We start from the raw sequence: 16,183 nt of genomic DNA, 5'->3' as shown, positions 1-16,183 counted from the left end.
GTCAGTAAGCTCGACTATGAAGTCTCAACTTTCCACGGACAATATGGGTAACAGAGTATGATAAGTATGTGGGGACCTTTAGAGGGAAATCCCTAGCTGAAGTTGAATCATTATTGGTTAACTTCACAGACATTACCTTTCATTCATACTTGAATGAAACTTGATCATCTGCAGATGATGTGAGTCCATCAGATAAATCTGACAGAAAGTAAAGGTCTATTCACCAGAAGAGGACAATAGTTATCCTCCAATAAAATGTTTGCAGGGCATTGTGGGCAATATTACTAAGTCAGGGTCACTTCAGCTTCTTATTACTTCCAACACAGTTTGTTTTTCATTTGAGTTACACAGAATAAATGTCACATTGTTTAATATTATTTCAGTCAGTCATTTTTTTCCCTCTTTTGCTTCAAAGACTTTCCAGACACCATTAATTCTGTTGCTCCCATTAAGGTGAAGGTTTTCTCTGGCGGGATGGAATCTCCATGGAGGAATCGTCAAGGACACTATGATATGACCCAAAATGAAAATGAGTCCACACCCCTGCCCTATGAGATCATCCATCCATCACCCTTGTCCCTAGTGGGGTCGGGAGGGGTGCTGGTGCCTATCTCCAGCGAATGTTTTGGGGTGAGAGGTGGGGTACACCCTGGACAGGTCGCCCCTAAGAGATCAGTCTGGTAAAAATAATGTACATTCATGGAGAAGCCAATGTTTTCATGCCAAATTGAGTTTATTAAAGCACGGAATACAAATGGAGTAGAAAAGCTAAGATCTTACATTAAACAATGTGGGATGGTACATTCCGACACTGAGCTGTTAGAATCGTATGTTTAACGAGTTTAGCCCAGCTGTGCTCTACATGCAACAGGTAATATGCAAAATATTCCCTGCTCATTTATTGCTGCTAATTTTTAGCTATAAAAGAAAATAATTCTGTGACCTCATCTTCTTGAAACATTTAATATTTCACATAAACACCACAGACTGAGACACTTTGAGTCTGACAGCTAGAATATAATGAGGAAACATTTCTAATTGACTCTCAAACATTTCAGTTGAACTCAGATTTGAAATATGTAGACCAATGTTAGGATTAGACCTGTGTGTAGGAAATAATAAAGACTTCTGAAAGTGAGAACAGCTGTGCAATGTAAACAGAGATCAGAATGCAGTAAGTATGGGTTGTGTGAACAGTGAACAGGTCCTCTCTCCTGGTCTCATGAAGCTCAGATCTCAGTCACTCTGTTGTCGTCATCTGCTTCTTCTGTGTCCTGTGGAAACGAGACAGCAGAAAGGTCCTGGTGTGAATTTACTGCAGAGCCAAACCTAGAAAACAACATGTGACTTCCTGCTGTAACAAGACGACTGCAGTGCATGAGGTCACTTCTGTTTCAGCATTGCAATAAAAACAGAAATAAAACTACAAAGAAGAACGCCCCACCATCTCAGCTGGTTTGCTCCTCTCTATCAGAATCCATTTTCTATAAATCATTTCAATTAAAGAACATACAATAACCACCAGGGTTAGCAGGGGTGTCAAACTCTAGTCCTCGAGGGCTGCTGTCCTGCAGTTTTTAGATGTGCCACAGGCACAAAAACACTGGAATGAAATGGCTTAATTACCTCCTTCTTGTGTCAATCAGTTCTCCAGAGCCTTGGTAATGACCTAATTATTCTATTCAGGTGGTGCAGCAGAGGCACATCTAAATGTTCCAGGGCAGCTGCCCTGCAGGACTGGAGTTTGACACCTGTGATCTAAAGACTACTTCTGTTTAAGACTGTAAAAGAGTACACCCAACAGGTGATCCAAAAACAAATGGCTCCAATGTCAGAGGAGACCTTAGCAGGAGAGTATTGGATCACCTTTTCTGCTTTAACACAAGTTAGAAATCTGAATATTCCCTTTATACCAGTGAAAAATGGAAACTGCTGGATTATTTCCTCACCTTCTGTTGTTTGTTGGTGAAAACTGATCTAGTTCGACTGATAGAGGAGAAAAGCAGAACACAATGATATTTAAAACGATACTCACTGTGGTATGGCAGCAAATTATGAACTTTTAGAAAGTGTCTCACCACTCTAGGATGATCGTCAAACAGCAGAGAATCACAAGACCCAGGATCTTTACTCCAATACAGATACGATCCTGAAACTGTCTATCTGTAAAAAGAGAAAACATGTGACCATCTCTGAGGAGGAAAATGTTTTTTTCCTCGGTGATCAGAAACTTGTAAGTCAAATATCAAGAAATGTTCTGACGGAAACTAAAGAAACACTCTGACAGAGCTGATGTTAAAGCAAATGAAAGGAGGCAGAAATGAGACAAACTGACTCAGGTGAAAACATGTTAGAGCATTTCTACATTTCTGAATTTTCCATTACCACAGCACTATGCAAAACTATTCATACCACTAAAGCAATTTTTGTATTTTATCTCAATGCAAACACCAACTTGTTGAGTTTGTGATAAACCAACACAAAATGATTCAAAACTGTGAGGAGGAAGAGACATTTTTGGAAATAAAGATGTGAATGTTCATATTCGGCCCCCGGAGATGTTATGTTGTACTTTGTCCAAGTCAAGTCTTTAAGTTTAAATAAATCTTCAACATTCCACACTGTCGTTCATATTTTGGCTCTTCCCTGTCTCTGCCTCCTTCAATCGTAACAGGATGTTGAGGTTTGTTGAACAGCTAGAAGGTAAACCTCGACCACAGCCTCACAACTTTCACAGCCTCTAAAAGGATTTAACTCCACCTACCTCGCCTGCTGAATATCAGCAGGCCCACAGGATAATCCTGCCACCACCCTACTTTAAACTTCTCCATGTCTTACTTCCTGAACTATCTGCTGTGATCCTTGGTCTGCATGATGCTGGTTGTTCACTACATAACTTTTACACAATATTCTCTAAAAAACATCCGAAGATTTCGGAGGACAACCTACATTAAATATGATTGTTGTAACAGAATGTTGAACAATAAATGTTGACCACAAAACCTTCAGGCTACCTTCAGTAGAGAACTTACCAGAGAAGTCGACTTCTCCCTCATAGACAGTTAATCTGACGTCTCCTTCAGCTACTATCATGGCTTTATAAGTGCTGTTCTTGGACCAGGTGAAGCAGCTGATGGGAGGACTGGCTCTGCTGGAGCAGATCAGCTCCACCCAGTTACATGCTGAGGTGTTTTTAGGAGCATCTGAGGAAAATGCAACACACCTTCAGATTATTGATGAGAACCAGATGAATCATGATGTTCTGACAGGATCACTTACAGGAAACACTGAGAGTCACTTCTGTATTTGCTGTCTTGTGTTTTCCTCCATTCACAGGATATCTGGCAGAGCAGGTGATGTTGGAAACATCATTTGAGTCTGACAGAGTGATTTTCTGCTGGATTGTAGTTGTAAACGTTCCATCTTTGTTCTTCTGCATCTGTCTGTGAGGGTTTGGCTGGAGGTTCAAGGTGAGTCCAGGAGGTGAATATGGACAGGGAGTGAGAGCTGAGCACGTTACGGTGACAGAGTTCTTCTCCTTCACGTCACCTGAGATTTCAATCCTGGGGCTCCAAGCAGAAGCTGTGTTTTCACATCACACACACATTTTAAACAGTGAGATACAGCAGACTGACTCCTCTTTAAACATGTGGAGCATAAAAAGATGATAAATATGAAGGTAAGAACTCACTGAAAAGTAAATTTAGGTAAATCACCCACTTTGTGTTCACAAACTGCTTTTTTTAAACTCTGAACTCTGATGCTGTTGATGTTTAACTTTACTATAATGATTCAATTCATGGAGTTTTTTGTTATACCACAAAGGCATCATAATAAAGTTTCTCTCAACATTAATATTACATATAAATATAAACCAAAGTCTCTCACCTCTAACTGTTATATTAACAGGATCACAGGAAGCTGTTCCTAGGAACGGCCAGTTCTCAATCCTGAAGAAGTAACGGTTTGTTTGACTTGAGTTTACATTATAAAACACAGAGGTGCAGTTCTTCTCTCTCAGGTTTCCAGAAATGTTCACTGCGTAGCTGTTTTGTGACTGACTGCTGTTGTAAATCACGTTGTTCGGATTCTTTCCAAATGCTGAATCATTTTTAATCCAAACTCCAAATGTTTCTCTCTTGTTGTTAAACTTTTCTCCTGGTTTCTCTGGTTTTTCTCTAAAGCTACATGGGATTAGCAAACAGGATCCACTCAGAGCTTCCATCTCCTTTGGTGCAGTAATGTTGAGAAGTGGGTCTTTGTTTTTACATCCAGTCTGAACTCCTGAAAAAGCAGAGTAAAGATGGAGACAATGTGGAGCAAAATGTTCCTGAAGAGACACTTCCTGATCCATGAACTCCAGCTGAGCTGCAGCCTGTTACTTTAAACAAGATCAGACACACTGGAGACTAGAAATATTTCCAGTAATGTTTCCAAATGACAGTGAGAGAACAAACAGCTCACCTGGAAGAAAGAAGACACTCAGTAACATGCTGACTGTCAGCATATTCTGAGAGAAAGCTGCCATCTCACTGCTACATCCCTCCATCAGCTCAGAGACAAGATGAAGGAAAAGTTTGACATTAAAACTCATGTTTGCTTTAAAAACTTCCAATGCAGATCATCTAAACTGATACTTACTAACTATAAACGACATATTATTATGTTAGAAGAATAACGGGAACTTGTAGAATTTATCACACATAAAAAAATAATTAACAAACTTTTTTGTAAGTGAAAAAGCAACAACAAATAAGGAAGCAGTGTTGTGGTACTCGAGATCGGTCTTGGTCTCGAGTCCGGTCTTAAGACCATTTTCTGTTGGTCTCGGTCTCGTCTCGGACTCGACCGCATTTGGTCTCGGTCTTGTCTCGGTCTCGGGCTCTGAGGACTCGGCATTTTATTTCAAAACCAGTCGAGACCGCAACTGTGAAAATATCACTAAACGTGCAGCATACTGTCCAGTTTATTTGTTAACATCTTTGTTTTCAGTGGATGCAAAACGCACCAATTAAAATCCAAGCAACTACGTGTTTCTCCCCCTCCTCCTCTTCCTCTTCCCCTCCCCACCTTTCACTCACACGCGGCGCTCCAGGACATGCGCAGTGGTTTTCTCTCAGCGGCAGAAAATGTTTGTCTAATTGTCAGTAATATAATAGCGCTGCATAAATAGTAAGAAATGAGATGGCCACAGCTAACTCAGCAGCGCTTCGCTTTCGCAGATGGTGGGGACAACGTCTAACTATTTTCGTCACTTAGAAAAATAGCTCAAAGAAGGTGAGCTCCGTTAACGTGATGTTAGCAAAGCTAGCTGTACAGAGACACATAAGCATTTGTGATGAAAAAAAGTCACTCACTGTCTGAGTTATTGTGCGGAGATGTTGACTGACTTGTCGCATATATAGGACAACGCTATGTCCAAAAGTCTGCAATATAGTGATGTGACATTCAGAAACAGTCGATTCTTCTCCACGGCTCTTTACTTATTAGATAGGACTGGAGTGTCACTGAGAGCCGTTGTTCTATCAGATAGCCATACGCTGTCAGAATAGCATACATGCAGTGAGTACTATGCCTGCGCATGCGCATTAAGAAGTCCGACCGTCAGAGGAGTTGTCAGTTCACCATATGCAGCAAGTTATGACGAAAATAAGTCATTAAATTGTTTTCAATTATAACTATATAGATATACTTGTGTTGTCATGGTTTCAAAGTGTATTTAAAGCAGGGTCTGGCTGCAGCTGGAGTCAGCTACAACACATGCCCGTGTAAAACTCACTTAACCGCTAAGTCAGGATGCTGTTAATAACAGATCTACGTCATGATTCTATGTTCCTAGCATACATGCAGTGAGTACCATGCCAGCGCATGCGCCTTAAGAAGTCCGACCGTCAATGGAGTTGTCAGTTCAGCATACGCAACAAGTTATGACAAAAATAAGTCATTAAATTGTTTAGAATATGACATAATATGACAACTAGATAGATATACATGTGCTGTCATGGCTTCAAAGTGTATTTAAAGCAGGTCTGGCTGCAGCTGGATGCCATACAACTGTTAATAACCAAGTGTATGATGATCTACGTCATGATTCTATGTTGCTGATTAAACAAAATCATATGGTAATGACAGCGTATGCGTGTCTGAGCTAAGCATACGACTATCTGACAACGTATGCTGATCTGACAGAACACCGTGAGTTCGTGCTAAGCATATGACAATCTGACCTGACAGAACACCCGTTCTTTGTTTTAGTAATGCTCTGTGTACACTGCATCATTATTTTATTTAATTATGTACGTTGATATTTAAATTAACAAATAACTAAAACACAAGAACGAAAGAGCACGCAGAGCATGCACTCTTTGATTGTTTTTGTTCAACGTGGCAGCTGTAATGTCTGCCATGGTGTCAGACTACCTGGCTTCATGTACTGGGATAGAGAGTGAGAACAGTCACGATGAGCGCCTTCTGTTTGGTTACTTCTTGCTTGTTGCTCCTTGGTCAGTGTTGGTAGTTGAGCGTTATTTACCGTCAGGGCATTGCCTCAATTGCTATGTTTAATGGTGCAGAGAGTGGTGGTTTCTTATATGAGCAATATGGGCAAATTCCCAGGGTGTTATGTTTTTAGGGATGGCATGAAACCATCACACATTTTAGCACAGAAATGGAATATTTAATATTGGTAAAATGTATTAAGTATTTAATATCTAGGTGTTTTTATGGGAATATGGATCTTTCCGATTATTCTGAGAAGCAATTTCGATCATATTTTACATTTTATTGTGTCATCTAGCACGGGCCGCTGGTCTTGGTCTTGACTCGGTCTCGACTTTCCTCGGTCTTGGTCTTGACTTGGTCTCGGACCCTAAAAGTCTTGGTCTTGTCTCGGTCTCGATACACTCTGGTCTTGGTCTTGTCTTGGTCTCGGGTTAGGTGGTCTTGAACACAACACTGTAAGGAAGTAGTGGATTTTTCTACATTTCAGGTTACAATCAATCACATTAAAGACATCATAGATCTCTGTTCTTACCGAGTTATTAAGGAAATCTTTTATAAATATGATCCTTTTGGGGCTTAGTTGACCAGCAGCAGCTCAAGTCCAGACCTGTTTAGATCTAAATATCATCTAATTCCACAGAATAGTCATAGGTATTACACGACTTCCTGCTCTCAACACGTGAAAAAGGAAGTTAAGAACATCAGAGCCAATTGCATCTATTCAGAGTGAGAACGAGACACAAGATATTTTCTCTCACAAACTCAGTAGATATCTATTTAACTTTTTCTAGTCACTGCAGATTTTGAAACACAATAAACTTCTCAAATCAATTCCAGTTTTTCTCAGTCCTCAATTTACTGTTTACTTGTTGTCGCCTCTCTTTGACTCTCTGCTTCTCCAAATTTAAAATACAGTTTTAGATTTGTTCATATCTCTGCTGTGCAAAACACCAAAACGGGTTTGTATCGACACTTCTAAGCAGCAGGAAGACAGATTTTCAGTGCATTGTCGTCACAACCACAACTTCTGTGGTTGTGACTCAGAAGTTGTCTTTGTCCTTTTTAGGACAATATATATATATATATATATATATATATATTTTTTTTTTTTTTTTTTAGAGGATGCATATATCCTCTAAACAGATCATCCTACTGAATACATGCTGAGCTCTCTTGTCATCCTGGTTCTGATTGTTCTGGTTCAAAGGATTCTAGACCAGAAGTTGAGCCAGTATTTTTGGATCTTTATGCTGGTTTGCAGGGTTTCATTGTTTAATGCTGGTGTCTCTAGGTCATCCTTCAAGGTTCCACCTTTGGATCTTGGGACCCACAACCTGTCCTGGAGACTCTAGGACAACCAGGAGAAAGAGTCAAGTGATCTCCTGACTCTACTCGTATACTTTTTGTTTGGATCTCTTGCTAAGGCGCCATGTGGTTGCCAAGCTGCAGCAAGTTATTTTTCATATTATGACCATGAGAAGTTAATAATAGAGGAAGTGGTGTTAAGATGGAAGGAAGACGTTTTATATCTCAATCTGAGGATGATGTCTGACAGAGGGAAGTTAACCTCCCTCATCTAGACATTTGTCACAGGATAAAACTCTTTAGTTGTTTTTAATGTAGTTACAGCTGTGTGCTTTTAATTTAAAACATGAGTCTTTCCCTGTTGATTACCCTGGCAAAAACCAGTGTGTGGTGGAAAGGAAAGACATTTAGACAGAATGAGGAGGAAAGGGGAGACACTTCTGGAACTTTCCATCTGGAGGAGTTACTCAGAGCACTTTTTGTCAGGCTAATTTCCCACTTGCCAATCTATGAGTTCTGGTTCTGTCTGTTCAATCTCGGAGTCTCCTGCTGAAGGAGTGAAGCCAGGAAAGAATCAATCATCAATCAATCAATCAATCAATCAATCAATCAGGTTTATTTCTGATTGATTGAAATCAGAAATAAACTGAACTTCTTTGTTGCTGTACGTTTCAGCAACAAGGCAGTTCAAAATGTTTTGCATAAAAAAAAAACACAAAAATACAAAGTCATAGAAGACACAGTCAACAAGTTAAACACTACATTTTGTCAAGTGCCATGGTTACACATCAGGTTGATGATTAATGTTCCATTGATAATGTTTTAAATGATCAATTTGAAACATTTGAAACTCTAAGCAGTTGCATTTTAAACTGGTTAGAGTTTCAAATTCAACTCTAACCAGGCGGGTTGAGTTTTAGACCAATAACCCTAAATTTAAAGGAACACTGAGTAAATTTAGTCTAAATATAAAGGAACTCAATGTTTCATCAGTTTTGCAGTTTTCTAGAAGTTTGTTCCAGACTTGAGTATAGAAGCTGAATGCTGCTTCTTCTTGTTTGATTCTGGTTCTGTGTATGCCAAGCCGACCAGAACCAGAAGACCTGAGAGGTCTGGAAGGTTGATGCAACAGCAACAGATCTTTAATGTGTTGTGGTGCTAAACCGGTCAGTGATTTATAAACTTACGGTATTTTAAAGTCTATTCTCTGGGCTACAGGAAGCCAGTGTAAGGCTACCTGTAGCCTAACACTACAGGGAAGGAACCTGGAGGTTTTGCTGCCTGCACTCGACTTTAAGGGTTTCTGAAGGATCATTAATTGCAGAACTTATTTTAATTTTTACATTTCTTAGTTCCTTTTTTGACTGTGTGGTCATTTCATTGCTTTCTTCATTTCACTGAAACCATGTTCCTTTTTTTCTACACACAGAACTTCCAGAATGCTCCTCGGAAGACAGTTAATATGTCGTCTAAAGATTCACATTTAAATTGACCACCATGCACAATAATTTAAATTATACACTATAAAACAAATGTAAAAACTGTATCTAGACATTGTTTATTTAAGTGCAAATATTAAATGTTCAAATATTGAGATAATTGCTTACTTTGCAGTAAATAATGAAAATAAAATACAACAAAGATCAGAAGATAAATTAAAGTACAAAAACCTGCAAACTATACATATCACTCTCACACCACATCAGTACCGAAGCATCCAAACAAAAAAAAAACAACAAAAAACAAAAAACAAAAAAAAAAAATCAGAAAAAAATAAACAAGCCCATTATTATTGTGTTAGGACTCCTGTCACTGACTGTGAGTAATAAGAACAGAGTTTCTGTAAGTTTCAGCCAGGTTTCTGTACCGTAGAGTAGAGAGGATCTGAGCTGTCAGCAGTGTGAGCTGATCTGTTCTTTGGCTCAGACACTTTGACCTGGGAGTACAGCGTCTCCTGCTGGTCTCCACTGGTACTCTCTGAGACACGGGAAGGTTTCTTTATGAAGTTCACATCCCCATAGTGAAGTTCTTCCTGCCTTTCATTAGAAGGTGATTGAAGAACGCCATTTAATGATGGCAGTTTTGCATCACTAGATGCAAGAACACCAGGCTCCTCAGATGCTTCAGTCTGTGGGAGAATATAAAGAAAAACATGTTATTCACTTCTAATCTGAAATCAGTCCAAAATACATGCATCTATTTTTGTCACCCAAAGTTGAGTCACTTTAGCCACCTTGCTCATCCAGCCTAGTTTGTCACAGTTTGAGATGTTTAAAGTTTTACTTGTTGCACAGAGTTTGGTTGGAGATATCAAGTCACAGTTTCCTGGGTTACAACATGTTCTCTTGTGTTTCCCTTTTTGAAGCGACCTCAGGTCTGTATTAAATGATATTTATACCCCAGAGAAATAGGAAGTCATGGATTAAAACTTTAAAAAGTCAGATTTCAGTCACTTTTTTAAAATTAGCATTTTTAGATGAGTCATTGAATGTCATACTGGTGATTTGATTTAAACAGAAAACTTCTTAGCATTGCATATCCTCCACATGGAATAAATGTACATAAATAAAAGGCAATGAGGAAGATTTACTCTATGATGGACTCTTATGTGTTCATGCTTAAATTTAGTTAAGCGTGTTTTAACAGAATACTGGAGGATTTTAATGACATGCTTTTCATGAATTGTGTCCAATCACAACACAATCAGATGTTATTTACTTACCTGATTGTGTTGTACAGCAGTACGTCTGGACTTTAAGAACCTAGAAAATATTAAACAGTAGTCAGAATAATCATGTGATAGAAGGAACAACATGAAGGCATATGATGAGAGTTGAGGTTGTCCTGCAAGACACTTGAACAAAAACGGTAGTGAAGTTTTGGTCAAATATAATAATGAAATGAATGTGTCGTGGCTCGTTGGGTTCTTTTGAGGTTTGTTTATTCTGTGTTAGTCTCTTTCTTTGATTAGATCTGCTTTATTTCTGTTTACTTTACTTAAATCCTTTAGTTATTTTAGCTCTTTCATGTTCCTTATGTTTAGTTATTTGTTAAATTAATTTTCCTATTTACTGTTTGTGTTCTCTCTCTCGCCCCCTGTGCCATTTTCTCCCTCTTTCTCCTCAGCCTGCCTTCTGCTTTCCCCTAAATCCTGGAACCTGTTTCTAATCAGCCATCTGTTCCTTGTACACAAATCAATCTCCCCTGTATCTATATAACTCATTCTCAGTCACTCCTTGCTGGTTCCTCCTTTTTATCCCTGTTATTTTCCTGTTCACCCTGCTAGTTTTTTTGTTCCTGGTTCCTCTGTTTTTGTTCTGCTCTGGCTCCCTGTGTTCCTGGTGATTTTTTTATTCATCATTTTTTATTAAAACAACAAAATCTACTCGTCGCCTCTGGCTCTCTGCATTTGGGTCTCCAACATTTCACACATTTTATGTTGTGTGAAATGTATAACCAGATTCATCACCAGTTTTTCAAAATCTATATATAGTATATATATGATTTTTTTCCCCATTATGTTTCTGGAATATAACAAAATTGCAGTGGGCAGAGGACAGAGAGAGAAGGAGGACTGCTGGAGTGGGAGAGACTCCAGCACACAGCAAGGACAGTTCAGAAATGAACCAGAATGAGAAAAAAGCTGATTATAAACAGATTAAATCTTGTTTTAAATTCCCTATTGCTAGCAGATCTATCCTGGCTCAAAGAGCAGCCGTTCTGAATGCCGGCTTTATTGCAGACGTTTTCTAATTCTGTGTACCGGCGGAGATTCATTTAGCGGTACGCAGTACTGGACCACACCGGGTTGAAAATAACAGCTTTTAATCTCTCACTTTTCAGCTTCTTTTAGACAAGGGTGAACTTTGCTTCTGTTTTGTAAAAGTTTTTGATTTTCACACAGAAAGCAAAATGTTTCTTCTTTTTTTTTGCAGAACAGTTACCTATTAACTTTCATCCCTCTTCTTTTGGACAGAGTTTAGGTGAGAAGAAAGAAAAAACTACTAACTAAATTGCCTAACATGTAAACAAGAGCTACACTTTTTGAGAAATGAAATATCAGAATTAATCCTTTTCAAATCTTACTGACAACATAGAAAAAAAAATGTCAGCTTCAAAATTCAGGTGTGAACTGTATTTATTTTCTACAGATGATAGAAAAAGTTTGTGTTTCTGTCTTTCCTTTTCAACTAAATTCTGCTCTGGTGGTTTAGTTCATCTTTAGATAAAATAAATAGTAAATAGAATAGTAGGAACTTTTATTGCAGCCAACAGAACATTGAGAAGAACATTGAGTTCTTTTTAAGGCAAATTTTAACTAAAACCTCTAAATGATGAGCCATATTTCATCATATGAGTCAGTTCCTGATACTCACCATACAACCAGGAAGATGAGCACAACGACAACAGTCACTGTAATGAGGGGAATCAGAAGATTATCTAAAGAAAAAAGAAAGAAACAAGAAGACAATGACAAAATGTCTCGATGTTCAGATCATTCAGACAGGTTTATGTGAACATTAATGTGTTTCACTGAATTGTTGAAATCTATAAGTTTTTATATGTAAAAATGCATAGAAAAAACAAATTACTTATCAAAAGTCTAAAGTAAGTTTCACTTGGGTTCCATGTTTAACTGCAACATTAGCTTCATAATTTAAGACAGAAACATATACTGCAGATGCAAAGAAGGGAGGAAACCTTTAGAGAACTTACCAGAGACCTTACAGCGGTTGACTTCTCCCTCATAGACAGTTAATCTGACGTCTCCTTCAGCTACTATCATGGCTTTATAAGTGCTGTTCTTGAACCAGGTGGAGCAGCTGATGGGAGGACTGGCTCTGCTGGAGCAGTTCAGCTCCACCCAGTTACATGCTGAGGTGTTTTTAGGAGCATCTGAGGAAAATGCAACACACCTTCAGATTATTGATGAGAACCAGATGAATCATGATGTTCTGACAGGATCACTTACAGGAAACACTGAGAGTCACTTCTGTATTTGCTGTCTTGTGTTTTCCTCCATTCACAGGATATCTGGCAGAGCAGGTGATGTTGGAAACATCATTTGAGTCTGACAGAGTGATTTTCTGCTGGATTGTAGTTGTAAACGTTCCATCTGTGTTCCTCTCCATCTGTCTGTGAGGGTTTGGCTGGAGGTTCAAGGTGAGTTCAGGAGGTGATTGCGGACAGGGAGTGAGAGCTGAGCACGTTACGGTGACAGAGTTCTTCTCCTTCACATCACCTGAGATTTCAATCCTGGGGCTCCAAGCAGAAGCTGTGTTTTCACATCACACACACATTTTAAACAGTGAGATACAGCAGACTGACTTCACTTTAAACATGTGGAGCATAAAAAGATGATAAATATGAAGGTAAGAACTCATTGAAAAGTAAATTTAGTTAAATCACCCACTTTGTGCTGACAGATTGCTTTCTTTAACTCTGAACTCTGATCCTGTTGATGTTTAACTTTACTATAATGATTCAGTTCATGGAGTTTTTTGTTATACCACAAAGGCATCATAATAAATTTTCTCTCAACATTAATATTACATATAAATATAAACCAAAGTCTCTCACCTCTAACTGTTATATTAACAGGATCACAGGAAGCTGTTCCTAGGAACGGCCAGTTCTCAATCCTGAAGAAGTAACGGTTTGTTTGACTTGAGTTTACATTATAAAACACAGAGGTGCAGTTCTTCTCTCTCAGGTTTCCAGAAATGTTCACTGCGTAGCTGTTTTGTGACTGACTGCTGTTGTAAATCACGTTGTTCTGATTGTTACCAAATGCTGAATCACTTTTAATCCAAACTCCAAATGTTTCTCTCTTGTTGTCAAACTTTTCTCCTGGTTTTTCTCTAAAGCTACATGGGATTAGCAAACAGGATCCACTCAGAGCTTCCATCTCCTTTGGTGCAGTAATGTTGAGGGATGGATCTTTGTTTTTACATCCAGTCTGAACTCCTGAAAAAGCAGAGTAAAGATGGACACAATGTGGAGCAAAATGTTCCTGAAGAGACACTTCCTGATCCATGAACTCCAGCTGAGCTGCAGCCTGTTACTTTAAACAAGATCAGACACACTGGAGACTAGAAATATTTCCAGTAATGTTTCCAAATGACAGTGAGAAAACAAACAGCTCACCTGGAAGAAAGAAGACACTCAGTAACACGCTGACTGTCAGCATATTCTGAGAGAAAGCTGCCATCTCACTGCTACATCCCTCCATCAGCTCAGAGACAAGATGAAGGAAAGAGTTTGACATTAAAACAGTTTTCAAAACATCAGGTTCTTCTACAGCCATTTCAATTGTATTTTTTAAAATATTGATCTTTCACCTAAAGCACCGACTCCCAAAGAAAACTGTCATGTTCTACAAGCTCCTTTTATCAAAGTTAATGTTAAGACTTTAAGGTAACTTTTCTGAAAAGAGGGGGAATCAATCAAATGTTTCAGTTTTAAAACACTACATTTTAAAATCGGTGTAATAAATGGTTTTCTTACCAAATATATTTGTATCAAAAGTTGTTGGGAACAGTTGAGCCACAGGAAGTCCCTCTGTCTACAGAATACCTCAAGAAACCGAATGTTCCGCCTTTCACTGGAGGAGGAAGTTTATTTTTTACTCTGTGGGTGTGAATATTTGTTCTACTCTAAAAATGTATGTTAGGAGAGAGACGTTAAACAATTTGTTTTCCTGTAGATAACCTGAAGAAATTTTGTAATATCTTTTTTCAACATCTCTGTTGTGTTTTGAACAAAACAAAAGTCAAATGATGTTACAGAAATCTGCTTTTGTAAATGTATTTCTTTAATAAAGCATCACTGAAACTGAGTGGCATGTTGCAGCGTATCCCCGTGTGATGTCGAAGCTTCCACAGACACAGAGGCTGGTTGTAACACAATAAGCTAAAGTCAAACATGCTTAGATAAAGCTGCTTTTTATTCTTGTGCTGATTTTTAACCAATCAGACATTATGAGTGTAACATTAGACTGGATTTAATAGACGAAACACAGAGCTCAAAATAAAAAGAAGTTAAAATAAATGGAAACACAGCATTGCTTCTACCTCACCCACAAAAAAAAAAAAAAAATGTGCATTGCGATGAGGCCAGCTGCTTCTCACTCCACCCTGTGGTGCTTACAAGCCCACAGCATCAGTTTGATCAGTTTGAAACCATCATTGTGGTGTGATAAGGCAATGGCTCTCCAGCTTCTCTGTTTTACTTGAGTTACTTCTTGAGTCACGTTTTTTTTTATTTTATCTTCGCTGCTTCTTTTGGATTTTACTTCTGAAAATATTTGCTCCTCTTCCCTTTTCTGCTCTGCACATTTAAAACAACGATTCATCAGACCAACAGAAAAGGTTCCACTTTTTATCTTTGACCATGGGGAACTGAAACATTGAAACTTAACAAAGCTGAGAAGAGTTAGAACATATTATTTTACATTCTCATATTTAAGTTGATTTCGAGCAAAAACATACTTCTAAGAATATTTGTTTGAAAAACACTGTACATAGAAACACTCATACACTAGAAGTCTTTTCCAGTCACTCCAGATTGAGTCGTCAGTTAAGATGTTACTTTGTTTGGCCTCAAGTTAACTGACATATCTTCCATTTAAAAAATGTTTAAGTTGGGTTAAAATCTACTGGAAAGTTTCTGAGAAAGAATCACCAAATTTATCAAAATGCTTCATTCTTATTTCCTTTTAACACCAATATTACAAAATTTTGAACCAGTAACTAAGACGAAGTGATGTCTACACTGAAATGCTTCATATTTAACTTTAACACAACAGGACAAATACTTTTGTAGCTGGTTTTTTTTTTTTTAGCTCTTCATGCATTCTGCTGTACATTTTGATTAAGACATTTTAGAAATTTGATTGTGTTTTATGATTGTTTTCATTTCCTGGCTACCATTCCACCTTTGACTAGTTAAACACATTCACACATATGGATGATTATCTATATAGATCCTGTACAGACAGCGTATATTAATCTCATATACAGTTTGCCTGTCAGTTTAGTTCACTTCAGTTTTCTGAAGGAACATTAAAAGAGGAAGTTTTGTACTTAATTTCTTAGGAGTTTTCAGATTTTGTAATGAACTAAATGACGTTTGTTTCTGAAGAGCTGCACTGACTTCACCCCGTCACCCAGCAGGACTCTGCTGCTCAGCCACGTTGTCACTCAATGTGAATTTGCACCTTATTTCTTTTTCCTGTATTTTAACCAGAGTGAAATTCAAAAGGGGTTTCATTTGAAAGTCCTTCACATTCTCCGACTACTTCCTGGTTTAGACCACCCCCTCCATTTCACCAGAACTCTCTGCTGACCATACACTCTTAAAACTCTTGAGTCAACAA

The 16,183-nt window shown here is 38.3% G+C and overlaps 2 protein-coding genes across 3 annotated transcripts; both read right to left on the bottom strand.

The window, feature by feature from the left end:
• Positions 1–714: 714 nt before the first annotated feature.
• Positions 715–7,189, bottom strand: LOC106915183 (sialic acid-binding Ig-like lectin 14). Its single transcript, XM_014982612.2, has 8 exons — positions 7,034–7,189; positions 4,465–4,552; positions 3,889–4,284; positions 3,280–3,582; positions 3,033–3,203; positions 2,079–2,163; positions 1,950–1,986; positions 715–1,274 (listed from the first exon to the last, which is right to left on the bottom strand). Exons 2-8 carry the CDS (start codon positions 4,547–4,549, stop codon positions 1,230–1,232), a joined length of 1,122 nt encoding a protein of 373 aa, XP_014838098.2. The 5' UTR covers positions 4,550–4,552; positions 7,034–7,189; the 3' UTR covers positions 715–1,229.
• Positions 7,190–9,341: 2,152 nt separating this feature from the next.
• LOC106915181 (myeloid cell surface antigen CD33-like) lies at positions 9,342–14,412 on the bottom strand. Of its 2 annotated transcripts, XM_014982609.2 has the most exons (8): positions 14,314–14,412; positions 13,954–14,041; positions 13,387–13,773; positions 12,779–13,081; positions 12,523–12,702; positions 12,183–12,246; positions 10,529–10,568; positions 9,342–9,934 (listed from the first exon to the last, which is right to left on the bottom strand). In XM_014982609.2, the coding sequence occupies exons 2-8, from the start codon at positions 14,036–14,038 to the stop codon at positions 9,656–9,658; spliced, it is 1,338 nt and encodes a 445-aa protein (XP_014838095.2). In that variant the 5' UTR covers positions 14,039–14,041; positions 14,314–14,412; the 3' UTR covers positions 9,342–9,655. The 2 variants fall into 2 exon arrangements, with proteins under 2 accessions (XP_014838095.2, XP_087857356.1); XM_088001230.1 differs by lacking the exon at positions 14,314–14,412 and having other exon boundaries at positions 13,954–14,301.
• Positions 14,413–16,183: the final 1,771 nt, after the last annotated feature.

The sequence above is a fragment of the Poecilia mexicana genome, unplaced genomic scaffold (genome assembly GCF_051168715.1).
Source record: "Poecilia mexicana isolate PSO_F unplaced genomic scaffold, ASM5116871v1 scaffold_20, whole genome shotgun sequence".
In the NCBI taxonomy this organism is placed as follows: Eukaryota; Metazoa; Chordata; class Actinopteri; order Cyprinodontiformes; family Poeciliidae; genus Poecilia; species Poecilia mexicana.
This window is presented reverse-complemented; position numbering and strand designations above follow the sequence as displayed.